The sequence below is a fragment of the Haemaphysalis longicornis genome, unplaced genomic scaffold (genome assembly GCF_048455015.1).
Source record: "Haemaphysalis longicornis isolate Haplotype H1 unplaced genomic scaffold, Haemaphysalis longicornis Haplotype H1 scaffold_5, whole genome shotgun sequence".
NCBI classification, from domain to species: Eukaryota; Metazoa; Arthropoda; class Arachnida; order Ixodida; family Ixodidae; genus Haemaphysalis; species Haemaphysalis longicornis.
The window spans coordinates 208,658,272-208,685,388 of NW_027526385.1; the positions used below are offsets into that span (position 1 = coordinate 208,658,272).

General features: G+C 45.3%; 1 protein-coding gene across 1 annotated transcript in view; it reads right to left on the bottom strand.

Moving 5' to 3' along the window:
- The window catches only part of LOC144140087 (uncharacterized), an 88,712-nt gene that overhangs the window by 11,742 nt on the left and 49,853 nt on the right, over window positions 1-27,117 (bottom strand). The window contains exon 3 of the mRNA XM_077672276.1: window positions 6,558-7,140. Coding sequence (XP_077528402.1) covers window positions 6,558-7,140 — 583 coding nt within the window. The remainder of the gene's footprint in view (window positions 1-6,557; window positions 7,141-27,117) is intronic.

A 27,117-nucleotide genomic window follows, 5' to 3' on the forward strand; every position in this document is an offset into this window, starting at 1 on the left:
GCGCGCAAAAAGCACAGGGGACTATCGTGTCCCCGCCAAAGACAGGGACGCCCAGCAATTAGGCTGCCGACCGTGTGGCAAAAACAGGTGTTTGGTGTGTACACGTGCAGACCGCGACGGTGGCAATTAGTACACATTCGGATTTCCGATATTCTATGCGTGCGTCATTTGATTGTGACTCGTACAATTTGGTTTACCTATTGAAGTGTGGCGGATGAAATATGCAGTACATAGGTCAGACGTATGGACCTTTTTGATTGCAGTTTAACAATCACCGCAATCACACCAAGGCACTCCCAAACCTTCCCTTGTCCAGACACCTAGCGATGCAAAATCTCTCTTTCGATGACATTAAAGTCACGCTTCTACAAAGCGGTTTTTCTTGCTGTAGGGAGCGAGAACAATGTGAGTCTTACTTTATCTACAAATTTATTACCCTGAAGGGGTGTCTTAATGAGAGTCCTGGAACTATGACTGTAATTCGCACGCTGCATGAATATTGAAGCTTTGTGACCCAGTTTTCGTGTCCTTTTGCTATGCTCACATTAAGCCCTTCATGGGCACCGGCCTTTCCCGCGCAGAGCATTGCACGGTCTGAGGTTTACAGGCAGCCTGTTGATCCAGGTGTGAGGTTGTACATTGTAACACCAACAACGCACGATTATGTTCCGCAGTCACTATAATTATCTCTTCCGCTCCCGACCGCCTACCAACACTTCCTTTCCCGCAACAGTTTTTTTCTCTCTTATTTCCTAGTCTCAACGCTTAGCAGGCATAACACGCCTCATTAATACCCAGATTGTTCCCATTGCCGGTTTATGTCACCATATGTCATACCCATTTTATCCTTGAGAAATGTGAAATGGAATGTTGAAGCTTTTATTCCAACTGAGCGTGTAAGAAGTATTTGATTTTGGTGTCTGTTGTTGCTTATGCCTCGGGTGTCTTGTAATCACATTGTGATCCCCAATGCTGGTGTTCACGGAGTGCACGCGTCCTTCCTGTCTTTTCGCTCATGTTTTGCGTTGCTTCTCTTTTTCACTGTTTCCATATTTTTCTTTTTTTCTATTTTTGGTTGCCCTGGAGGCAGGGCACATACCAACGGTCGCCTCTCTCTTCTTGTTTTCGTGTTTTTACAAATTGCCGCACTCCGCCTTATTTTTGTAGATTGGGCCCAGGGGTCCACGCGTGCCGGCGACAGGCCGAGCGCTAACAGTTAACAGGCCGTGCATCGACCTGGTGCGACATACGCAACGCCGTGTACAAAGGGAGAGGTTTGCGGGGAAGAGGACGCCTCTAATGGGCTCCCCCATTGGCGTTTGTGGGACCCCCCAAAGTCGCGGAGTCTGCCTGCGCTTCAGATACAGTAATGGGCCCCACTTGCATTCTTGACCTTTCCGCTGAAGACTGTCGGTAGTAAATCCTTGTTACTGGTGACGCGCATATAAACTCACTGCTCGTGGCGGCGTGTGCTTTGTAGTTTGCCCCTCTCGGAGACACCGGATATTTTTGGGCCTTTCACCACCCATAAACTCGTCGCATTTCGTGTTATCTCCACCACTCACGTTCACGCACTGTGTTCCTCCTTGTCTCTTTCTTGCCTCCTCCTTGCCACCATGTTCACCCCTCCTCCTTTCGTCTTTTTTTAGGCTCTGTTTGGCTTGCCTTTGGCAGAATAAGCTCTGTATGGTGTGTGTGGTCGTTTGTGTGCTTGTTTCCGATGTGGCTTGTGTTTCGGGGCAGCGCCCCCACTCTGAGTCCGTACGATTTTACCCAAAGTTTTCATTTCTGAGGAAGACCTGTCTCAAGTCGAAACGTTGTTAATAAAGTTTCCGAAGAGCAACTTCTACTTTGTGCGTACTCCTGCAGCAACTAAGGACTCTACTTCACAACTATATATATATATATATATATGTATATATATATATATTTATTTATACATATATATATATATATATATATATATATATATATATATATATATATATATATATATATATACATTGTATATGTATATATATGTATATATATACATATATATACATATGTATATATACAGAAAGAAATGTGGGCAGCCTACAAGGCCAAAGAAGGCATAGGGAAATGGTTAGACTATTTTTTCCCGTTAGTGACGATACAGTATTTTTTTAATTATTACGTGAGAAAGAATGCAAGAAAAACACGCGCACCGCCAGTTTCCTGCTTATCAGAGGCCGTAGACGCTCGCGTCATGCCCCGGGGGTTGAAAAGAAGGTCCCCTTCTCCCCGTGTAGTCTACTTGGCGCTGGCTACCACCCTCAAGTGTCCGATACAGGTGTAGTAGATATAAATACCCCAGAACGTGAAGGAGAACACAGTCACCCAGATAGCCGAATTGTCAAGGCATTTGAGAATTAATCGAAAGGCGTGGGTTCGGTCTCCACTCTCGGTGCGTGTTTTCTTTCTTTCTCACGTAATACATTAAAAAAATACTGTAACGTCACTAACGGTAAAAAATAGTCTAACCATTCCCCTATGCCTTCTTTGGCGTTGTAGACTGCCGGCATTTCTTGCTGTGTTTCCGAACGAGCCCCTCATTTCCAAACCACACACACACACACACACACACACACACACACACACACACACACACACACACACACACACACACACACACACACACACACACATCATCATCATCATCATCATCATCATCATCACCACCACCACCACCAGCCTATCTACGCCCACTGCAGGGCAAAGCCCTCTCCCATTGTTCTACAATTTTCTCGGTCCTGTGCCAACTATGACCAATTTATCCCCACAAAATTCTTGATCTCATCTGCCCATCCAAATCTCTGCCACCCCCTGCAACGCTTGCCTTCTCTAGGGATCCACTCTGTTACCCTTAATGACCAGCGGTTATCTTGCCTTCGCAGTACATGCCCCGCCCATATCAATTTCTTCTTCTTAATTTCTACTAATATGTCTTTAACACCAGTTTGCTCCCTCACCCACTCCGCTCTCTTCTTGTCCCTTAATGTCACACCTATCATTTTTCTCTCCATTTCCCGCTGAGTCGTTCTCAATGTAAATTGAACCCTCTTAGTGAGCCTCCAAGTTTATGCGCCGTAGGTGAGTACCGGTAAGATGCAGCTGTCATATGCTTTCTTCTTCAGCAACAAAATGGTAGGCTGCTATTCATTATCTGAGAATGTCTGCCATATGCACCCCACCCCGTTCTGATCCTTCTAATTATCTCTGCCTCATGGTTTGGATCTGGGGTAAAAACTTGGCCTAAGTATATATATATATATATATATATATATATATATACACTTTTATTTCTTTCTTATTCATTGAGCCCCTAATTTTCCTATTCTGATTCGCTACATGCATAGCGACGACCTCTGTTCTGGCAGTCTTGGTTAATTAGGGAGCTTAAGATGATTCAACGCTGATCAACCACTCTGGACATATGCCGCGTGTGGGCCATATGCCGCGTGTAGGCCATAGCACTTAATGCAAAGGAATTGTTAAGAACTGTTATCTGTGGGATGGTCACGTTGGGTGCACTGGCACGGGTTTTTTGCCGCCGACAGGAGTTAGTTCCATACCCGAACCAATGGCACTTCAAAGAGCGCCGCGGTTTCGGATGTAGGCTCGGATGGAGAACAGGATGAAACGAGCATTGATGTGGTCTGGAAAGACGGAATGGTCAAATGTCTTTATGACATGTCTTGTAGGTACTATCTTATCGTGTCTTCTTACGGCTATGCGTCTCACAGCTGTCACACCTTGACTTTTCAGACCTTCAAGAAGATCGGCCTCTATCTTGTTTGCAAGATCTGGCTCCGAGACCATGCCCTGCGAGGTGTTTAGGCTGTGGTGGGGCGTGACCTTGATGTCAAGGTCGGCTATTCCTGTTGGCTTCAGGCGTTTTGTGGTCTGCGGTGGACAGCGTACCGCGATCAAGATCTCGCCGGTTCTTTTCTTCTTAACTTTATAAGATTTCCCTAAAATTCTTTCTAAAAATGTTGAAATCCAGAACACAGTCTATCCAGCTTTTTCAAGACATTCAATTGACAAGAAGTGTGGGAAGTTATCAGGTTTTGGGATTGTCATGGTAGTGAGGTGTGCAAATGATACTTCGGTGCGGCCAATTTTAGGGGCCGATCGTTGGGTTTGGGGAATTTAGAAAAACCATACAGCATGTAGAAAAGCAGGTTAAGGGGCTCTTTTTTCACTCGGGTTATCCTGGTACTGAGAGAGGTCCCGGAGGTGCGTGCCTGGTAAAAAGGCAGGGACCCCATCCGGCGAAGATAGACCTGCGCTCCCACAGCCACCGATTAAGGTTTCAACCCTTCCCCTTAAAAGTGATTATCATGGTTTGTTACAGAGTGAGTATGGGGGCGCGGGGTCCACGGTGTCGCCAATACCTTCCCCAATGTTAGTCAATGTGCCCCGTGCGGAGTGTAGTCACGGCGTAGAATTTCGCATTCTGCAATGAAAAATTTGTGAGAAGATATTTGTGGAGTGGCCGCTTTTGAACCGATGAGATTTGAAAGGCGGGGATAAGAAATGTCTTGATAATTGAGCCCATTTTGAATTCGCATGTAGGTGTGACAAGACAAGATGTGACACGACTGCCCTGCTTCGCTGATTCTGGCGCCGTATTTGGATACGGCGAGCCCACTAAACCGGCAACCTGAATCGCCCACCACTACGCCCCGCCCGAAACCCGGGGGATGCAAAAGGCCTGCTTAACCCTTCGACTTCTCGCACGGCCCCGCAGCGAAGAGAGAAGGATAAACGGAAGAAGAGAGAAGGATAAACATCTTTATTGAGGAAAAAGGTTTCGTGGACTCTTCAGGGGGTGAAGTCCTTATTCCAGGACCCAATATGCCTTGCCAGCCGCTACAGCCCGCTCCACCAACCGAAGCTGGTCGGACAGGCATGAGCTGGACAGTTTTAAGGATTCGGCTTGTGGAGAGGGTGGGAGGGGCATCCACTAAACATGTGGAAGAAAGTACACTCTGCTCCACAGAAGGGGCAGCTAGGGGACGGAATTTCTTCGGAGTAGTGGCAGACTCTATTGGTTGGTAATGGTGTTTGTTTGCAAGGCTCGGTAGTGGTGTGCCTGCTCGATAGATAGGTGTCGGTGCGGTGGGGGAAGGGTGCGTCGGGCCAGGCGTAGATGTTGCGTCATTTCTGTATGTCAGGAGGGGAGTAAATCTCTCCGATGCGGTGTCTGCACTGCTCGTGTGGCCTGTCATTTCTCGCGCGAGGTCGTGCGCCATCTCGCTCCCATTCACTCCCAGATGGGCGGGAGTCCATATTATGCGGATCTGTCGCTTCGGCGGGTGGCGGAGTAACATTGGGCGGGCCGCAGCCTGAACGGTTCCGGCCTGAATGTGTCGGCAGGCCTGTTGGCTGTCCGTCACAACAGTAGTAGCCTGGGTAGAGGAGATTGCAAGTGCGATTGCCGCCTCTTCAGCTTCAGCTGTTGACAGTGTTTTGACAGAGGCAGTGATAGCCTGTCCTCCTTGAGCGTGGCTTACTCCAAGGCGAACGCTGGATACGAGCAGTATGCTGCCGCGTCTGTGAAGACTGTCAGCATCTCGACTGTACTGTCGTGAGATGGCCTCCGCGAGCGCCTGACGCTGTCCACTATGGTGCTCAGGGTGCAGATTACGCCGCAAGGGTTATACTTTAATGAGTTCTTGAGTAGGGTGGGGGAGGGGCTCTAGAAGTGGGCCATTGTAGCCCGGTGTGTTTGTTCCCAGTCCTGAAAGGACCTGGCGGCCCGCGTTGGTTAGAGAAAGCCATCGGTATTTATGCAAGAGATGTCCTTCAACTAGTTCAGACGAAGTATTGTGAATACCGAGTTGAAGAAGTAGCAAGGTGAATGTGTTTGTGGAAAGGCACGGTGCGCGCTTGTATGATTTTCGATTTATTGCATTGGCACTTTGTTCTTCTTGCTTGTTGAGAAGCGCATATGGGATCGCGTACGTGATGCGGGAAACAATGAAGGCGTGCCCGAGACGTAGCGCCGCATTTTCCTGAAGCCGCGCCTCTTTGTGATGATTCGGCGCAGCATATTTGATACCTGATCGGTAGTGTGCTTCAGCCGAGATATGAGTATGGAGTTCCATTTATCTAGCTGGAAGACCCTCCCAAGAATCTTGATTTGAGGAGTGGGGAAGATAGTGTGGCCCTCGAGGTGTATTTAGACCGGGGGAGGTGGGTTACGCTTGGGTCTTCCGGGTTGGACCACGAGTATCTCAGACTTTTGCGGGGTGCACGAGAGTCCGCAGTATTTGGCGTACTCAGTGACCACATCTGCCACTTCTTGAAGGCGAGCTTCCATGTCCCCCCACGAGCCTGTGCCCGTCCAAACTATCACATCGTCGGCGTAAAGCGCCTACTTGGTGTTCGGAAGAGCTGCAAGGCGTTGTTGCAGTTTCATTAGGGGGATATTAAATAGCATTGCGGAGTGCACTGCTCCTTATGGAGTGTCTCTGCTCGCCAGGTTGATGGTGTAGGACTTCGCTTCGCCAACGTGGAGTACTGCTTGCCTCGCACATAAGTGTACGTGCGTTCCTCGCAATGCAGCTCTCGCAGGTAGGCCAAAATGACTGAATGGGACACATTGTCAAAGGCCCCCTTGAAGTGCAATGCCAGCATTGCCGTGGGGGAGTGTAGGGTGGCAGGGGTCATGACTTCTTTAATCTGGAGGAGAATGTCATGGGTGGAGAGGTGGGGTCTGAATCCAAACATCGAGGTTGGTATGAGGTTCCGATCGTCTTGGTGACGCTGGAGGCGAGCGAGGACGACATGCTCCATGAGTTTACCGACGCAGGACGTTAGCGATATATGTCGTAGGTTGTCAATAGAGGGGGTCTTGTACGGTTTGGGTTTGAGGTGAACGTAGGCGAGCTTCCATTCTGCAGGGATCTTGCGCTCTCGCCACAGTCTATTGAGGCACGCGGTGAGGGACACGAGAGAGTCGTCATCGAGGTTGGCTAGTAGCTTGTATGCAATTTCATCAGGACCTGGCGCGGTGTTTTTCCGTATCCGAGACAGTGCCGCTCGTACCTCCGAGATGAGAATGTCTTCATCCAATGAAGGGTTTGGCGATCCATCGCAGTCAGTGTGGCTCTGTTGCGGACCGGGCGGGAAGAATTTTGCCTGGAGGTTCGTTAAAAGTGTGCCGTTTCAGTGATTGTGCAGGAGGCCCGTAGTTGGTTTGATGACGTTGCCTTCGAAGAGGAGGGGTCCAGGAGGTAACGAAGAATTTTCCAAGTTTTTGACATGCTCACGTGGTTTCCCATGGCGTCGCAAAGGGAGAGCCAACTCTCACGGCACATTGCACGTGCGTATTTGGCAATCTTTTCATTGAGCTTCGCAATGCGAATGCGGAGCTTTTATTGCTCGGCTACATTTTCCAGCGCTTTTGCACGCTTTGTCTAGTTTCTTGTATGTGAACAAGGTGCGTGTCTACGCAGGGATTGTCGGTATTTGTCTTTATGTTAGTAGTACAAGCGGCCTGGTCCTGAATAAATTGGGCTATTCATGCGGAATATTCATCTTTCTCTGCCGGATCTGCGGTGTCCTCTATGCTGCGCGCTGACCTCAGTTTTCGGAAACGGGACCAATCTGGCAGGGCAGCACGTCCTACTGTGCAGATTAGCTCAGGGCCTGAAAAGATTAATTCAATAAGGAAATGATCGCTGCCCAGTGCCTCTTGCTTCTTTCGCCATACGCACGTCACCCGCTGGTTGCTCAGGGCGAGGTCTGGCGTAGTATTGCGAGAGACTCTTGTGCCTATGCGAGTCGGTATGCTGAGCTCGTTTAGTATCTGCCACGCCTTCTCGTCTACGTACTTGTGAAGGTAGTTGCCCCTTGCATTAGCGTAAGTGTACCCCAAAGGGGGTGCGCCGCATTGAAGTCTCCACTTACTGTGTGTTGGTGCCTCCTAGCTTCTTTCGCTCCAGTTCCAGCGTGTCATTTAGGGCCAGCGGAGAACATTTGCGCCTGAAGTAGACATTAAGGTGGAAGATAGGTAACGAAGTCTTTGATGCCTTGGCGGGGAGTAGTTCCACTAGTACACTTGGGGCTCCTGCTATTGGAAGGGATTGCTGTATAGCGGTGATGGACCTGGATACCAGCGTGTGTACCACCCGCGTGACATCCGCATGAAAGGTGATATATTCCACAACGTGTGGAGGTGTTTCTTGTGTTATAATATACTGGACCAGTTCTGAGCGTTTATCGCGGAATCCGCGGCAGTTCTTCTGCCAAACAATTGTTTCGCCGCGGCTCCGACTATTCTTTTTAGAAGGACGCATCTTCTTCCATTGCATCTTTGGGTGGAGGAGGAAGGCAGGTAGTGACGCGAGTGCACTGAGGACTTAATGCTTCCATTTTTGAGAGGCGTTCTTCGAAATTGGCATTCATTTCTTTGAGGGCTTGCATGGTCTGGTTGAGTTGGTCAGTAATAGTGTGTTGCAAGGCGGTCAGCTGCTGTAGCATTGAACGTATTCCCACCACCTCGTCCCGAGTGATAAATGGCGTGGGATTTGTGGCATCGCCTGGTTCGAGATTGGTGGGCAGGTTGTCTGAAGAGGGGGGTTCCATCACTGCCTGGTGGGAGGGAACTTCGGGGACGCTTGATAGCGGGAGAAAGGTGTTGCGAGGAGGGTGCAGGGGGGTTGGCTGCTGTTTTTGTCACGGACGCACGCAGTTCTGCAAGTTCCTGTTTGAGACCCGCGTTCTCCGCTTGTAATTGAGTTATGAGTGCGCCATACTTATTATCAGCTCTGGAGGCCGCTACCCCTGACCAGCTCACCTTGGGTGCGTCCTCGTGGCGTGGTTCTTTGTGCGCTGAGTTCCTGTTGACTTTGGAGCTGGTAGAGCGTTGGTCTCTGGGTGGCTTGCGTTGCGTCCCTGGGGTCTGATCTCGATTGCGTGCCTGACTGGGCGCGCGTTCCTTGGTGGTTGACCGTCCGTGTTGTGGCCCTCGACCGTGATCTCGGCTCGGTCTTGAGCTCGAACGGTTAGGTCCCGGTTGCGTCACGAGCCAGAAAAGGGGGAGCGCGACCGGCAGGGCCCATTCGATGTGGACTTGTTCGAAGTTTTCTTGGCCTTGCACACGGTGGGCAGGTACCGCTTGGGGCAGTCTTCAGATGCGGTGGTGTGTGGGCCTCTAAAAAGCCCACACCGCGGAGTGCAGATGTCCTGAGGCTCATTGAGAGGGGCACCGCACACGTTGCACTTGGGCGTGGCTGGAGGCGAGGGCCAAACGTCCGCTCGGTGGCCCGTTTGATGACAGAGGGTGCAAAAGGCGACCGTGCGGCGATAAGGGTAGCATCGGAGCAAGGCTTGGTTGACGTAAACGTAGTACCGTACTCGCTTGCCTCGAATTGTTATGACGAATGCTTTGGACTCTCCGAGGCGATGAGCTGTGAGAACCTCGTATCCGGGAGCAGTAATGAGTGACTTGACGTATTCTTGTGGATGTTCTTGTGCGATGTTGTGAATGACACCAAGGCGGGAGTTGTCCGGAGTGATCGGGTAGACTGAAACCTCGTGTCGGTTGCCAAAGACCACAATCTTGTGGAGGCTTTCGAGCGCTCGTGCAGCTGCTGTAGAAGGTGTGCTGACGACTATGACGTTCTGCTATGCACCAACGTGGAGCTGGGAAGGTGCTGGTGTAGTGGGGAGCCCGATCTCCCGAGCGATTGATGGAGCGAGAGAAATGGGGTCCGCACGGGAAAGCTGGAGGCCGTTTCTTGGGCGGATGACTATATTGAAGTCGTCCGATGGTAGAGGTGGTTGCCTTGGTTGACGCGTCGACAGGCAGGAGATGGCGGAGCGCTGGTGTCGGTCGCGATTCGGGAGTAGACTTCGACGGGGAAGGAGGACGTCGCCGGAGGGAGCGGCATACTACCTCAATCCATGGGCTAGATATTTCTTCCTCGGTTGTGGTTGCGGGTGGGGATGTAATATTAATGTCGTTGGCTTCTATCATGTATTCAGGTGGGTTTGAGGGAGGTGCCAATATTGCATTTGGATCGTCGGTGGGGGTGCGCGCTGACGCCATGCGCACCGGCACAGGAGCCGGCGACATGGTTGCCTCGCCGGTGATGTTAGGTTTTGCGGGTCTGTCCTCTTGAGATGCTTGTAAAATTACGAATTTTGGACTCACAGGGATGCAGATGGTATTCTCGTCTTCCTGGTGACGTTAGGAAGAACGTAAGGTAGTCAGTTTTATTCGCCGGGGTGAGTTTTTATTGACATTAAACGATTTCAGTGGAGTCGACGTGACGCTCATTCGAACACCCCAAGCCGGCACGTGCGTTCTCAATATGCACGGCTCACCTTCCCTGTTGTTGCAGGTTCGTTACTTGAATGGTGCTCCCACAGTAACATTCCGCGACTATCACATGATTTTATTGTCCTGCCCACCAGATTGGTTTGAAGGGCTGAAGCGATTACTATTGTGCACTTTTAACTTGTGCTAATGCTTGTTCAGCCTTTTATTGATGCTTCCAGGAGACATCAAGTCAAACCCTGGCTCGATGAGGAAAATCTAGGATGAGGATTTTTCTGCGGCTTTGGAGAAAATGCGTAAGCTGGTGGAAAAGAACAAGCCAGGGATCGGCAAACGTAAGGGCAATAACGACAGACAGGCAGCCTACGTAAGTGAAATTCCGGCGCTCAGAGTGAGCTTTGTAACTCTGGAATCGAACATTACGTCCCAAAGTGCAGCTTATACTAACAACCACTCTCGATCTCTGCGATCAAATGACCGCAATCGCATCAATGTACAACGACGCAAAAATCGGCAACGAAGACAGAACTTGCTGTTTTTTTGAATAGATGATGACCCTGAGCAAGATTGGCCCCAATCGGAGAAAAACGTAATCTACTTCTGCTCCCAAAAAGTGCTATTACACAAAACAGATGCTCAATTTAATGGCGTACATAAGCTAGGCAGGTACAAAGAAGGCACAAACAGACCCGTAATAGCTAATGTCACATTCTTCAAAGGTAAAAAGAAAGTTCTCTAGTCTGAGGGAAAACCCAAAAGGAAGACTTTTTCAATCAGCGAACATTGCTTATTAGCTACCAGACCAAAAAGTTCTACAACTTCGCCAAAACTCAAAATATGAAATTTCATATAACCCTCGACTCTCGGCGCATAGACAAAAACACCTATGTCATCGATATATTTACTAGAGAAGTGGTTCTATCACCGAAATAGCTCAAGAATCGTGCATGCAATGCGCAACGCCTTGTAACGAATCCAAATAGAACGTGCACTAAAGATTGTCACCACAATAACCCGGTTTTAAACACAACTTCAATATGTTTTACTTTCACAAACATTCGAAGCCTGATGCCTAAGCTAGAATAACTTGGCTTTCATCGACGATTACCAATCAGACGTTCTTGTGCTTACTGTGCTTACAGTAGGCACGTTCTTGTTTTACTGAGACATGGCTACACCCCGAAATTAATGATAGCGAACTCTTGGCTAACATTAACGCCTTTAACATTTACCGAAAAGATCGCACTGACGGAAGAGGTGGTGGCGTTTATCTCTGCATTACGAAAACACTATTGTCTTACATTATTGACACCAGGTCCATCCTTGAGATTATCTGGGCGGCATGCAAACCTAGCCCTACTTCAGTTGTTCTAATCGAAAACATCATCCGGCCTCCTGACGCAAATAGTTCTTTCACCGTTGATTTGCAGAAAAGTGCTGCCGATGCTATGTCTGTGTAAAACAGAAAATGCCTTTCTTTTTGGTATTTTATGCGGCCGCAGATAGACTGGAATCTTCTGTACTCCGGTTGTAACATATCTGACGAATTTATTAGCCTAACACTCGACTTTTTCCTTGTATTGGTCGTCACCGAACCTACCCGGGGAAGCAACATTTTAGACCTAGCAATAACCACAGAACCTAAAACGTTTGCACACGTTCTACAGCTAGAAGGGTATATGACCACAGATTTCTTGAAATAACTCAAGTTTCTTTTCACTTTCGTTGGTAAAACTACAAAAAAATAGGAGATAAGAACAAAGCCTACTACGAAGAAGTAAACAAATTTGAAGTATTTTTCGATGAGGTATTTCTGCCATCTTTCAAAACTCGTTCCGTACAGCATCACTGGGTACTTTTTCGTGAACAGGTGATTGCCCTGATTAACCAGTACGTTCCCTTGATTTCCATTTCTAATGACAAATCTAACCCCTGGTTCACTAGGTCACACAGCCAGATAAGAAATTGGAAGAAACGTTTGTACGAAAAAGCTAAACGCCTGCGCGCACTCACGCATTGGAACACTTACAAGCAATGTTTGGTGCAGTACTGCTTTGTAATACGCTCTGCGAAATCTAAGTATTTTAAAATACATTGGTTCTCTCCAAAATATAATCCAAAAGTGTTCTGGAGGGAGATATGCCATCATCGTGACACAAATCGTATAATGCTATATGATCATAACCAGGTACCTCTCCCAAACAGTCAATGCTGTTTTGCTTTCACTAACTTTTTTTCCCTTCCATATACACTGAGGAAGACCAATCTACCCTTTCTGACTTACCGTAATATGACTACCACTACATGCAGCCCATAAAAATACCATCGAAGTTATTGCATGCCTCATAAATAAGTTGTGTGCAGCACAGCCAGCTCTGATGATAATAATTCTAAAACACTAAAAAATACCATTTCCATTAAAAGTAAAGTATTGTGCCTTATTTATCAGCAATTATTAGCGTATAGTAAATTACCAGATGACTGAAAAATTGCGAACGTTTTTTTTTTATTTTTACATATGGAGACAACAATTTGCCCCGAAATTACGGCCCCATTTCACTTACATCGATTTGTTGCAAACTTCTTGAGCACATCATCGCCTCAGATTTATTCAACCATCTTCAATCAAACCATTTCTTGTCTCCTAATCAGTATGTGTTTCCAAAGGGTTCGTCATGCAAAACGCAATTACGTGAATTCACATCTGACCTTCACACTAATATGAATAACAATCTTCAGACAGACTGCATTTTCGAGACTTTGGAAAGCATTACCGCGTAAGTCATTGCCACCTAATTTCCAAAAAACTGTTATTCAGTTAGATTCGCTAACATTAACTTGGATTTGGAATTTTTTATTACTCCGTAAACAGTTTACTGTCATCGATAACGACTCGCCACCTGTGTCTTATGTAACCGGTGTGGTGCCAAAGGGCAACGCCGTGCTCCACTTCAGTTTGCATCTATAGTAATGAATTGGCAAAGGGCCGAACATCTTGCATACGCATACTTGCCGATGATTATATACCAACCTATTAAAAAGTTATTGATCATTGTCTTACAGATAAACCGTTGCCTAGTTATCAAATGGTGTGATGAATGGCAAATGATGTTTAACGGATAAAAATGTAAAACCATACCCTTTAGTCGTCTGCATGACCTGTCCGTGTTCCTTTACTGTATAAATAATGACGTGCTTTCGCAGGGGACCACCTACAAATACCTCGGAGTTCATTACAGACATAACCTTTCATAGGCCACCCACATCACTAACACCTGTGCATGTGCTGCAAGACCATTAGGATACCTACGCCTTAACCAACATTTTACTCCGTCTAACATCCCTAAAGTAGCTTACGAAACATTTCTCCGTCCCCAAAATAAATTTGACTCTTCAATCTGGTCGCCTCACCCAATTACCTTATATATATGGTCGAAGCAATTCAAAACAGGGCTGTTCGTTTCATTTTCCGGAATTACGATCACGGCTCCAGTTTAACGCAACTTGAAATGGATCATTTACTTCAACCCCTAGTCACTCACCGCAACATCGCTCTCTTATGCATCTTTCAAAAGTACGTACACACCACTAAAATTACTAGGCTGCCCATCCTACGATCTCTCTACTTATCAACTAGATTGTACAACCGATTGAGTACCTCGCGAATCTATTGGGAAAAAAATTCTTTTAACGCATCAAAAATGGCCACTGCAATCAGGCTATGGAATGATCTTCCTGGTAACATAGTATCTGACACTAACAACAATTCGTTCCGTCAAAAGGTACTCTGACATTTATCTTGATAGCTTCATATTTGAATATACTGTTTTTGTTTTTGTATGTGTAGCACCTGCAGTATGCCGTGAACTTCTAAAAACAAAGTTTTGTGCTTTGGTTTTTTTATTGTTGTGGTTGATTGAATTCTTATCTTGTATTGTCAACCAGCTTTTGCTCGAAAATTACGGTACCAATCTTCTTGATATCCTTACCTTTCTGTTCAAAGATTTCGCAATTTTTTACGCATCCTGTATCATTTGTAAACTGCATTCTACTTTGTTTATGACATGATATGCTGATTTATGTATTTTGTATTTCTACTCTGCCTCTTGTTGCGCATTCTAAATTGTGTTTGATGCGATAAGCGGATTAATGTATTTTAATTTGCTGCACTGTTTTTCTGCTTGTTAGTACTTTTTACGCAGTGCTTCTGTATCTTCGAGTCAAACGTGTAATTTTTCTTTTTCTCCCCCCCTTACCCCTTACACAATGGACTGTAAGGTACTCGTAAATAAATAAATAAATGAATAAATATGCAGCCATGTATGAAAGGAATGTAATGCTTTCTTACTTCATTATAGATATCTGCCATCACAACCACCTGCTGCTCGTGTGTCGTCTTACTTTTGCCTGGAAGGATAGGGACTTGACCATAGCGTCGGCTGTCTGACGTCACGGTCTAAGAAGAGGAAGTGCCTGGTGCAGCACCACGGCTCAGAATAAAAGGACTCCTCACCGCTGACCATCCGGGATATGTGGCGCGCACGACAGTTATCAAGCGCTTTCCTTCTTTGTTATAGATGTCGGCCATCACCACCACCTGCTGCTCATGCGTTGTCTTGCTCCTGCCTGGTTGGATATAGGAACTGGGCCATTGTGTCGGCTGTCTGACGTCATGGTTTAAAAAGAGGAAGCTGCTTGTGCAGCACCACCACTCAGCATAGAATGACTGCTCGCCTCTGAACCTCTGGGGTATGCGGCCACGCACGACAGGCATCACTTCCTTACTCGGTTATCAGTGTATTTGCACCCTTGTTTTTTTTCTTATTTCTGTCGCTGCTGATCCCCTTACTGTGGTATTTTGGCTCACTCTCGCGTGGTCTCTTGAGTCACGGGGGTTGATATTGCAACCTACCGGGTTCGTGTTGGAGCATTCAGAAAGTGCTTCAGAAATAGGATATGGGTTGCTGAAAGCTTTCATGCATAGGCGTGACTACTTTTGGTTTTGTGCCCAAACGCTCTCTTGCACTGTCAATCTGCGTAGCGTTGCTTTTGCTCTGTGCTGTGAACATTAAAGCCAATCCAGGCCCCAAGTTATATGATGCCTATGCTGCACTGAAAGAATGAATTCAAAACAACAAAAAGAACTTTCATGCCACTGCATCTACCTTGAAAGAAATACAACGGCATGTTACAGATATTAGGTCCCGACTTTGCACAGTTGAAAAAAAATCTAACTATAGGACACGAAATAGGGACTGGCGTCAAAGCAGTCAATGACACACTTGAGGAAGTTAAATTGTCTCGCGGAATAATGGTGACCTAGAAGGCGTTGTCGATGACCTAAATAACAGTTCAGGAAAAAAAAGTCGTTAAAGAGAGGTTTAGTGGAAGTGGACAAAGAGATTGAACACTCGTTCAATCAAAGCTTCTGGCGTGTTTTCCCACACTCACTATACCTAATAGCGTCCACGTCGCGTTGCATATTTTCGATCGCCTCTATCGTCAAAGTATAACTGCTGCCTTAAAAAAGTTTTTGTTTACTACATTTTAATATTTGTAACATCATTCTTGTAACATGCTTATAACTGTACACATTTATGTAACAATATATACGGCCTTTACTAAGACTCATGAAGTGATGTTCTATAGATGGAGCACAAACACCTGATAGAGACCAAATAAACACAAATTGACAAAGCAATATTGTAAGAATAGTTTTTTCTACTTTTCCTATTTTTGTTTTTTATTATTCATTACGCAGAGTAAATCAATTGATAAAAAAGCAATCTACTTGCCCTCCTTACAGTAAGATGAAGCTAGCACAATACTCAATCTTAGGTTGTAACTTTGTTTCAGTGTCCCAAAGTTTAACCACCAATATAAGTACTCACCCGGGCTCAGTATAAAGACAATATAGAGACGGAAACTATGAATACTACATAAACAGGCAAAATGAGGAGTTCTGGAAAGCAAAATTGGCTCAGCTTGCAATTGTAGGTCAGCTTGCAACTGCAGGTCCAATGATTCACTAGTCTTATACGAATATTGGAAGCTGTTCCAATCTTTCAGCAGGACCACCATAGTGGACGTATTTTGAAGCACACGGTAATGTCATTATGTATATCACCATAAGCTTTATCGCCTTATTTATCATCTCGAGGTGATAAACAAGGCTTATCGTTTTTGTTGTAAAACTGATAGAAAAACTCTTATATAAAACTAATCGCTTTTGTAAAATTGGTACAAAACGTCTGTTTCAATATTTTTTGAAACACGGGGATTGAAACACAAAGAGTGACTTTACGCCATCATATTCGTCTTTCCAAAAAATGTGTCCAAAAATAAAAGAAGTGTTGATGTATTTAAAAGGCTTATATCAAAAGTCGTCAGTCAATTCACGAAAGTTTTAGGCTCTAAGCAGTAATAAAAATTGTCAGCAGGATAAAAGAGTTTTTTGCCGTCGCCAAATATACAAAACGTTCTATATATATTAAAACAATTGCTAAACTACCGACCTTTAGTCAGGAACGCAATTCACAACCAAACTCACTTCGTCAATTTCTAAAACGCCCCATCGGAGCAGGCGAGACACTGGTGGGGTCTGATTCCCGTCATGTTTTACAATTGTCAACTTGTTATGACTTGCGGCTCTTATGAAAAATATATTGTGCTGACTGGCGGGTTAGGTGCGAAACTTTGTTAGTAGTCTATATATTGCAAGGCCTCTCAATGTGACCCCTGAAAGCGCTCCGTAAGATTCGTTAAACCCTGCCAGCTTATCTAACTTCCGTGGTTGCACTGACAGAAGCATCGAATGAACAATGCAGAATTCCGTTGTTAATTGGATCCTTTTACGGTATCTCATAGCAAAGCAACGCCTTTAAAATTGTCAATATCTCTGCATGCACTCTGACCATGCCTTTTGTTACAAACTGCCATCATCTGAAAGTATTTGTGGCACGTGCTCAGTTATGCTCCTCCTCCATCGTCTCCAAACCCATTCCTCACTATAGGGGAGCTTTACACAGAATTCTGTGATACCCTCGTCATGAACTACTAGTTTTCGGCAAGCAAGAAATGGTGGTTCGGGCGCTCAGCTTCACATAGTCAGGTAGAGTTCCTGCCGGGTATGGCATTATAGGGGTTTCAAACTATAGTGAAGGCCGCAAATCACCAGGCTGTTTATCCCTTTGTTCGTAACTGCGCTGTATTCGCAGAGGAAGTCGATGCCGGGGAATATTTCTCCCGATTACTTGGTCAAAACAACAAATGCCAGCACAAGTCTCGCTGAGAATAACGAGTCGAACTGTGCACCTCCTTTCTGGTCTCGCAAAGTGTGTCCCTCGGTTATGCGGATGCCGAAGCCGCTGCAACGCTGTGATCTCTTTTTTGGGCGGATTGAAAACTATTCGCTTTATCATTCGACGACGAGCGTAAAAGAAGACAAACAAACGCTTCTGCACGTGAGTGATGCGATTGCATTTGTGTAGAATGAGCGGTTAAGGAGAGAAACCGGGATCGCTGTTTTATTGCCCAGCCATTCCCTTATATCCTGGTGAGATAAACATAAGGTACTGAGCCGTCGTTCCTTTCATCGTAATCCAGAATGCACTTAATAATCCTGTGGGCATAAAGGCAGAGATCTTTCTCGGCCATTCGACTTCTTCTTTGGGCAACAGATATAGCCAAGTATCCTTTGAGGTGATGAGGGAGAGCAAGAGGGAATATTTTGGAAGTGAAATCACCGATAGAAAACACGAATGAAGTTGTATGCGCAACAAGATGACCAGGTTCTGGGACCACAAGACTAACGTAAGCGAAGTAAAATGTGGTGAGATGGGAGGGAGTGGATATCTTCCGGGCGGAGAAGAGTGGTGTGGACTGGAGTGAGGCGTGGATCTGGAGAAGTGTAGGCTTGGTGGCTGCCTTATTAGCAGAGTAGAGTGGATCTGCGAGTAGCGCGAACGCGGAGGCTAATATAAGTAGTATGGTGTGAGCTTGGCAAGCGAATAGACGGACCCAGGAGTAAATTTCCGCTAAGCTCCTTTCTTCTCTCGTTGCCGTCCTGGTTGGCGCGGTCACCGACCCATGCCATGAGAAAAAGGTGAACGTGATTGTTCGCTAAAGTGACAGTCTCTGGGATGAAAGAGCAAGAGTGAAGAAAATAGCATAATATTGACTTCCGAATTTTGGAGTCGTGATCTTGTTGCCGGGGTATTCGGTAGAGGTTTTGGAAACTTCATACACTTTTGCTAGAGAAATGGTCTGGTTCTCTAGAAAGGTTACACCTGTTGGGCAGAGAAAGTGATGATTGGTGTATAATGGAGTGGTTCTATTGTGTCTAGAGTGAGAGTAACGCATCTACAAAGCATACCGGTGACCCTCGTGTTTGAATGAAGGAGACACAGCATAGACGGCTTTGGTTGGTGTACATGTAGTGGTTTAAATTCTTAGGGATGGGTTCTGTGCGGAGACTTGGCAACGTAATCTAAGGAGATGGAGTTGGCGTGATTACGGAGAGGAACACAGTGGGGTAGGTGCTTTTCAGCCAGGGCGCCCGACCGTGCTGTGAGAGTGGCCGAACCTGAGAACACTGAAGACAGGCCAGATGCTAAAAATCCAGTTCCGCTACATTTCCAGTCAAGAGGGGCATGTAAATTATTTCTGCAATACCAGGCAAAATTATTTGGGTGGTTTTGTTATTCAAGTGTTTGAAGCGGAGTAGTTTACACAATAAGATTGAAAGTTGGGCTAGTTGGTTTTGATTCATTGTAAGTAGCGCTAGAGACGGGACACAGAAGAGAAGACACACACGACGGCGAACAAAACAGTGTGAAAGGCTTGATATTTGGAGATTGACTTTGTGACGCATCATACACAACTATTTGGCAAAGGTAGTTTCAAAAATAGGTGATTGACACATTCGTTTTGACCAGTTCTGCGTTGAAAGGCAAAAATAATTTGTTATACAGTGTACAAGGTCAAATAAAAAAAATAGCTCAAATAGCTTAAAACATTAATGATTAGTTGTTTGGTTTGCGTGCTTCAGGAAGGTGTGGGATACTTTTTATGGAAGACAACCATTATTTCCGGCTTTTAATTTTTTTTAATTTCCGGCTTTTAATTTTTGCTACGGTTCTTAAAACCTATTTACGTTATACTTTGTTTAAACGTCTCGAAAACACTCGTTCGCAAAAGGGCTACATAAATTTTTTGCTTGAACTTCGGGTATTAAGGTTTTTAATGCTTAACCATTGAATAACCAACTTGCTATGGTAGGAGATGTGAGGAAGCTTACTTTGTTATGCTTTGCATTAAGATATATAACGTTTTACTTGAATAAATTTTTCGCGCTTTTGGCCGATCTTAGATTTTTTGAGTTTTTAATGTAACTAACGTTGTTACTCATGTCTGCCTTTAAGACTAACTAGTCGTTACAAATTTTTATATGTACTTACCACGACTCCTAGGTCTCCCCTGGTTGGTTTATGTCCAATAAACGTGTCACACAAAGCGAACTTTAAGAAATAACACAATCATAAGGTAAAAAACACACCGCTAGTCTACAACGTATATGTCGCGTTCGTTTTTTTTTGTTACAGTATTTTTATGTATTTTTGGTTTTTTTGTTCCATGTTCATTCTCTTTACTTTACGTTGCAGCAATTGTGTTTTTTGTACTGATGTTCTTTCTGCAGGTGTGTTTAGAACACCTAAGCGAAAAAATATACATTGATGTTTTTCATCTGATGACACACAGAAGCTCATTCGAGAATCTCGCTGCATGTCAGAGCAATGTTCAGTGTATGACTATTACGTGAGTGGCTGATAAGTGAATTAACGACAAGTGCGAGTCGTTAACACTCCTGATGACTTGCACTGAATTTCCAATACCATGATATTTTCCTCTCCCGGACATGAATTCATTATTTCAGCACAAACTGTTGGGAATATAAACATCTTTTGAATTAAATGGTAAAACGACATATCAATGTTATTTTACAGGTTTGGGTAAGTGATATACTGTATTCCGAACGTGAAGGGTGATATGCAACTCTAGATACATTTGAACATTTTGAATATTGGTACGGCTTATTTATTTGTTTTTCCACACTTAGTGTCAAAGATTCGAAGTTTACATTTTTATGCGTCAGTAAATATCTGAAATTCTATCTTGTATTGTTGGTCAGTCTGCTTTTGAGCCTATTATGATAATTACTATTTATGGTTATCCACAAATATTCCCAAGTGCAGTTTTTATCCATCATATATTTTAAGATACTGTGATCATAGGACGTGGCCAGCAGATAGAACTTCCCCAATAAACGTGTGCAGGTCTAGGTTGAAAACAAAGTGTTTAAAATCACACCGAAGAATACTTTGCAATTCCATAAAATATAGAGAACGTTTGTGGCCACTGAGAAAAAAATGGCATAATCCTTAGCATACTACTTTATATTACAAAAAATAGGTAACCCAGATCAGAGCACTCAATTAGACTCAGATATGAGCGAGTATTTGACATTGATACGAAGCGTCATAGGAAGCCTCATTTTGATAAAAAAATATTCGCCAATACAAAATTGTACTCATATTTCAAAGGTACATCCACTTGAAACACCGACAGGCCGGTATCGATTTTGATAATGACTAGCCAAAAGCAGGTAACAATAATTGAGCATCCGGCTGATGGTGCAAAAAAACGTACATTCTGTTCATTGTAGAAAAAGTGTTAATATATTGATGCCACCTTACAAAGACTGTGATAGCAGTGTTGTTCGGCTGTTAGGTCACTTTAGTTTCGTTCATAAAAACATTTTTTGCATCCAATGAAGTGGGATACCGACTATTTAGTAAATTTAGGAAAAGTGCCAAACGGCCCGCCACAATCTCGCATCCTGATGGTGCCGAAGGACAATCAGCGACGACTGCGGTAATGTTTTCCATCATTGCCTTACTTCAGCCAATGAATGCAATTTTGTGCGAGGGGTTGGCGGCTTGCAGTTATGCGTCCTATTTTACAAAGGAGAGTATTTAACATCAATCCGTGGTTTTGTGTGGCGCGTCCGCACCGTCATCGATAGTCGAAACCTAGCCCGGATGCCACTATAGACATTTGCACCAGGAAAGCGCTTTTTAAGAAACCCCTCAAAGTTTTGAAACCGGTGATCCAGCCTACATCGTAATACAAAGTCGATATTGCTGAAATGCAGTTAATGTGGCCTTCTCAAACCTGAAGACGTCAAATTTTTATATAACTATTAGGCAACCATACACGCAGAAGTTATGGTGGTATTGTGGCAGATGATTGCATCGGTTCTTTCAAACTCTGTACCTATAAGCATGCCCACACCACGAAATACGACAAGCGGAAATCGAATGTCGAATCATTTTTGATAATGGCCTTAGACCACACGCAGGTATTTTACTCCCCAAACCGATAGTCACGGCCTGCAATGTTGGTTTTTAAAGGATAGAACGACGCGTGGTTTCCTCGCAAGGGTAATTACACAGCAATCGCCAACTTTTTTTTTTAACTTTCAAAGGCAAGAATGTGTAAATAGAAGGACTAGTTCAAAAGCTAAAGGGTTGCATTCGTTTTTAATATTCGATAATCGATTTCCCTAGCTCTTGCGTTTTTCTTTTGGGCTTCTGACGAGCGCGTCAACAGGGTTTTGCTGTACAAGTTCTCATTTTGTTGACTTAGTATTGCAATAACTCGAACAATGCTGTGCATCTATCTCGAAAATGGGCATCGGCAGTATTTTGTCTTGAGAGGGCACACCCGTTGCACGGCTACGGGGGTCGGATTTGGTACTGGGTGCGTTTAAAAACATCGACAAAATTGTACAGTAACCAGGGCGTATTGCGTACAAGAAAGCTCTTTTGTGCACTTATGAATTGCAAGTTTGAAACTGATTGCAACTTTGAACTTCATTGCATACCGACAACACTGTAATAAAGAGAACGACCACCGGCACCGGCTGTTGAACCAGTCCTGCGCGACAAAATCAGAAGGTAAGGTTAAAGTATGTTCGAGGAAATACTAGGAGAAATTCGTATATGCATTGTGCAAACACCTTTCTATGGTAACTGATTCGTAAACGCACTAAGCGTCGACTGATGCGCGCATACCTATGTTGAGATCTCCCTGAACTCTCTTCGCCCTTCCAAAGAAGCATTGCAAAGTGGTTCTTGTTCATTCTGGAATGAAGTTACGTTTCCCCTAGCGTAATTCCGAGATACGAACTATCGATCAGGACAGCACGTCAGCGCGGGAAATATAACAGCAGTTTTTTATGGTAAAGTTGGTTGTATAGATTCTCTCAACGAATGCCAGAAGGCCCATAGCGGGTACATTGAAGTACGTGTTAATCCACAACAGCCACCACAGTTCAGCGTCATAGTCCATGTTCTGGAAACAGCAGCATTTTCTAATTGCCTCACTTAACTTCGTCTTAACGCCATAAACGAATTTGAGGGTGTCTCAGCATTTTTATCCATTTTATAGGAGAAAGTACGACTAAAAGACTGTTTTTGGGGTGTTTGGAATCGGCGTTTTTCGCGCAGTGATTCGCGGCGCAGTCATTGCTTTTGCCAATCTACCCTGCTTAATTTTATAAGGTTTCAGGGAATAAATACGAGGTAGAGAGGCACAGCTCAAAAACTGTAACAAGGGGTTCCGGGTTTATGAATTTAAACAATTTTTGTGGAGACAATGCACATGGTCGAAAGGACAGCAAACTAAGCAGGACAAGGAGACGGAAGAAAGGTTGGAGCAGTGGAACATTTTGAGCGATGTTTCAGATCCAAGCTAAGTCGGATCCATTCATGTACTTGTCTTCCGATTTGAAAGCCACGCTGCAGTTCCGAGAGCAGACCGTGTCCCGCGGACGACGCGATAGAGACACCGCAGTTTACTGGTCATGCAGCGGGAGCAGACAGTAGTGGCACCTATAGCAGTTCTACAGTTGTACATCATGAGGACGTAGCGCCTGGCTGTATCGACGACATCCGCAGGAGAACAATTGGAGTCACCATAAAAGTCGCAGTGCACTGGGCTGCCCTATTCTAACCTTCTTTTTCTTCTAGTCCTTCCTCCCTCCTCAAACAAATTTGCTGGGGCTGAGCCACACACACTTACAAAGTAAAATTTAAGGAAAATATTACATGCTATGCACTGTCTTGTTACACTCATTTCTAACTACTGAAACTCGCACTAAATTCTCGCAATAAAGTTCACAGGTTCATCCTGAATCAAAGAAGCACCAGAAGAGAACATACAAATCCAAATACAGATACGGTTTCGTGCCGTTGGAAGCCGGTGGGCTCCGCACATCTTCCTTTCTTCGGTACTTCCAGAGGAGCCGACCAGGAAGTTTCAGATGTCGTGGCCTCATCCGTAACCTGTCTGTCTTGTGGCTACCGTGGGTTAGTGGGGCATATTCGTGGCCATAATAAAATCTCTGTTCATCAGATCTCTGTTCAACAGGACAGTTCTTCGGTTCTGCCGCATCCGGTTTCTTCTTACGAAAGCGACTGATGATAGGAACGCCCGAAACTTGTCACTTCGCCTTTACCTCTCGGTTGCCTTGAAATCGTCTGCATCTTTGCATCGATGGAGCAGGTTTTACGTCGCTTCAGCAAAAAATCGCTGCGCATCTGTATCCTCAGCTTCAAACCCAAATGTAATCTTAACTTCCGAGTGAAGCGTTTGTGGCTGCTCCCTGTTTTTAAAGTCTTGAATTATGTGTTACAGCTGGTGACGAACGGACTCCCCTCTTTCTCTTTCTTGGCCTTGTGTGTACCTTTGCGTAATTTCTTAATTTCTAGGAAAAGTTCGTGTGGATCTCCCTGTGCTCCCTTTGAATAAAGCTGACAGAAATTTTTGGGAGATTCCTTTTTTCTGTCATCAGGTGAAGTGACGTGTCGGTTCGCGTTTGCGTAACAGCTGTACCTCTAGCTGCAGGTTCCTGCACCGTGAGATGTGTCGGTACCGAGCCAGCAACAAGCAGCGATCTGCTTTTGTGAAGCCTAGCTTCCACCTTTGGAGGCATTATTTTGCTTTGGACCTTCAGACTTTTTCTCTCAACGCCTAAATCTCTGTCTTCAGACAGTATTTTGCCATCCATACGTACGCATTCTCGAAACGTTTCATGACATGAACTTTCGCTGGCAGTTTCTGGCCTGGGAAGATGTACTTGAGTACCTGCTTCACCAATGTCTTACAACTTGCCATGATCTGCCATCGAGTTATGTTACACGGCGACGCTTCAGCCACCTTTTTCCTAATCACGTTCTCCAGAACTGTAATCAAGTTCTCCAAAACTGCCAGACGTAACGCCAGGCATCCCTTAGAGCCTGGTGTTACGTCTGGCGCTCTGCTTTCAACATATATCTGCCTTCCTGGCGTTGTGCTTTCAGTCAAGTACACTCACTGTCAACCCTTATCCGAAGTTCAGGCCCTTTCAGTCCGAATCGGATTCCGTAAGCAATAAACCTTTTCAGTTCTCCCATCTCCGTATTAACAAGCTCAAACTTGTAGGTCATTTCTAATCGTCTGAGTATGACTCTCCAAGGTGTTAAGAAAGAGTCCTGTGACGGACGCCACTTTGTGATGTTATGAGGTTTCAGGACTAAAGACGAGGTACTGAGAGGCACAGGTCAAAAACTTTACACGTGGTTTCCGGATGATCAATTGAAACATTATTTATGGAGAAGATGGAGACTGTAAAAGGGACAGCAAACAAGGCGGCACAAGGCGATGGAAGAAAGGGACATGTAGGGGAACGTTTTGAGCGATGTTTCAGATGCCAGATTCCAAATCGGTTCTATTGATGTAAGTAGAAAGAGTTGTCTTACGACTTGCAAGTTACGCCGCAGAAGCTGGAGCAGAAAGTTTCTGCTAAAGACGCAATGGAGAGACTGCCGTTTACAGGTTATACAGTGTGGGTAGTGAGCGGTGGCACCTGTAGTCCTACCTGGGGCCGTTGTACATGATCAGGACATGGTGCCTGGCTCTACGGACGACATCCACAGAACGCCGTGGTTCTGGCCGTCCAGTTGGCAGGCCGCAGAACAATTATTCACCAAAAATGTGGGACTGTGCTCCGCCGCCCTATCCCAACCTTCTTTCTCATCTTGTCATTCCCAGTAATCCTGATGATGATGATGCTCAACTGGCATCATCGTCGTTTTTGTCGCGCAGCATATCCACCGGAGGTTGGCCAACTCTGTTCTGATTGTACAATCCCATCACATTCCATTATCCCATGCTCATTTATGGTTTTCGTGAGCAGAGGCAACTGCTGCGCACGTTTAAACTCTTCATATAAAATGTCACCATTTAACAACCTATGGACAACAGCATAAACCAACATGGTGCATGCTGCATTTCCACTTTTGATATGTAGATCACCTAGCTTGCCAGTGCAAATTGAAAGCGCCTAGTTATTACACAAGAATAAATTAGAAAAGGCCGCTTTCAGTAAACTTTACTTATTATACATCGTCTAGTGTAACTGAAGCACAAGGGTCACGATTAATTTACCCCAAAACCGTATATTTCCAGGCTAACCCTTAACTTACTTAAGACGTAAATCAGAGGCCACCGAAAACAATGGCGTTCGTCTCAAAGAATATTGGGAAAAAACAAGAAAATTTTAGTGCTGGGTAGCCTCGACTATGCCAGGAAATAGTTAGCGTGAGCTAAGGTTCAGCTGGTTATTCTTAGTTTTCGTGGTTGTTTGGGATTAGCTTGATTATCATGCTTACTGCTGCTTCCATGATACACACGGCATACACATGTATATTCATCAAGCGGCATGGACACTAATCGCACGAGAGCTAAGTTGCTTCCACAGGCACACGACAGTATTCCCGCGATGCAGTGGCCATCGGTTCAACACCCGGCTACCCCTCGCAAGATCGTCAAGTGTACCGGGCCGCCTCTTGCAACACGAAGGTCGGCGAAGACGACGGGCATGTGGGGTGTGTGAGAGACGCTGGGCAGCGAGCAACGTTCTGTCCACATCCGGCCAACCCTTGCATGATTATCAAGTAGACCGGGCCGCACCGTGCGGAACGCAGGTCGGGGATCATTCTGAGCGCGTGACTGTGTGAGAGATGCCAGGCAGCGAGCTACGTTTTGTTCGCCGAGTGACGTCACTCATTCCAGCGCATGCGCTGCACGGCGGTCCAGTGTAGCTCACACTACAAATCAACCTCGGCCAGTGTATCTCACACTACAAAACAACAATCTTTTATAGAATCAGATGGACTACTATTTTACCCAAACTGTGGGCGCACAAAAGTTTTATTCTCGATGTTGACTGTAACGGCACTTCAGGGCGTGGTCAAGTCTACCTGCAAGAAATTATTGATGTCAGGGATCTTGAAAGGCTATTTTGAGGGTGCAGGAATATCAGGTGTGGCGAAAGCAGTAAAAATATCTTTGGATTCGGGATCATCGAGCACCGCAGCAATAAGTTTTTGGTGTTGCTTTAAGCTCAGCAGTGACACAACGCTTGTAATAAAAAGTGCAATAATGCGTACAGACGCGAGCTCTCGTTAGCACACCTATGTGGCGAGGGGCCCGAACTGGACCTTTCCCTTTTTCGCTTTGCTTACCATAGGATGTAGACAATATGACCAGGACTGTTTATGTGAGCAGATCGCTACAGCAAGTAATTATGTTTGTGATGCTCGGCGAGCTGCCCTGCTGACTGTTCATGCCGCAAATTTCACCTGATGCAGCCACCTAGCTGGAGAAAATAAAACATGGCTGCGGCTTAGCTAACCCAA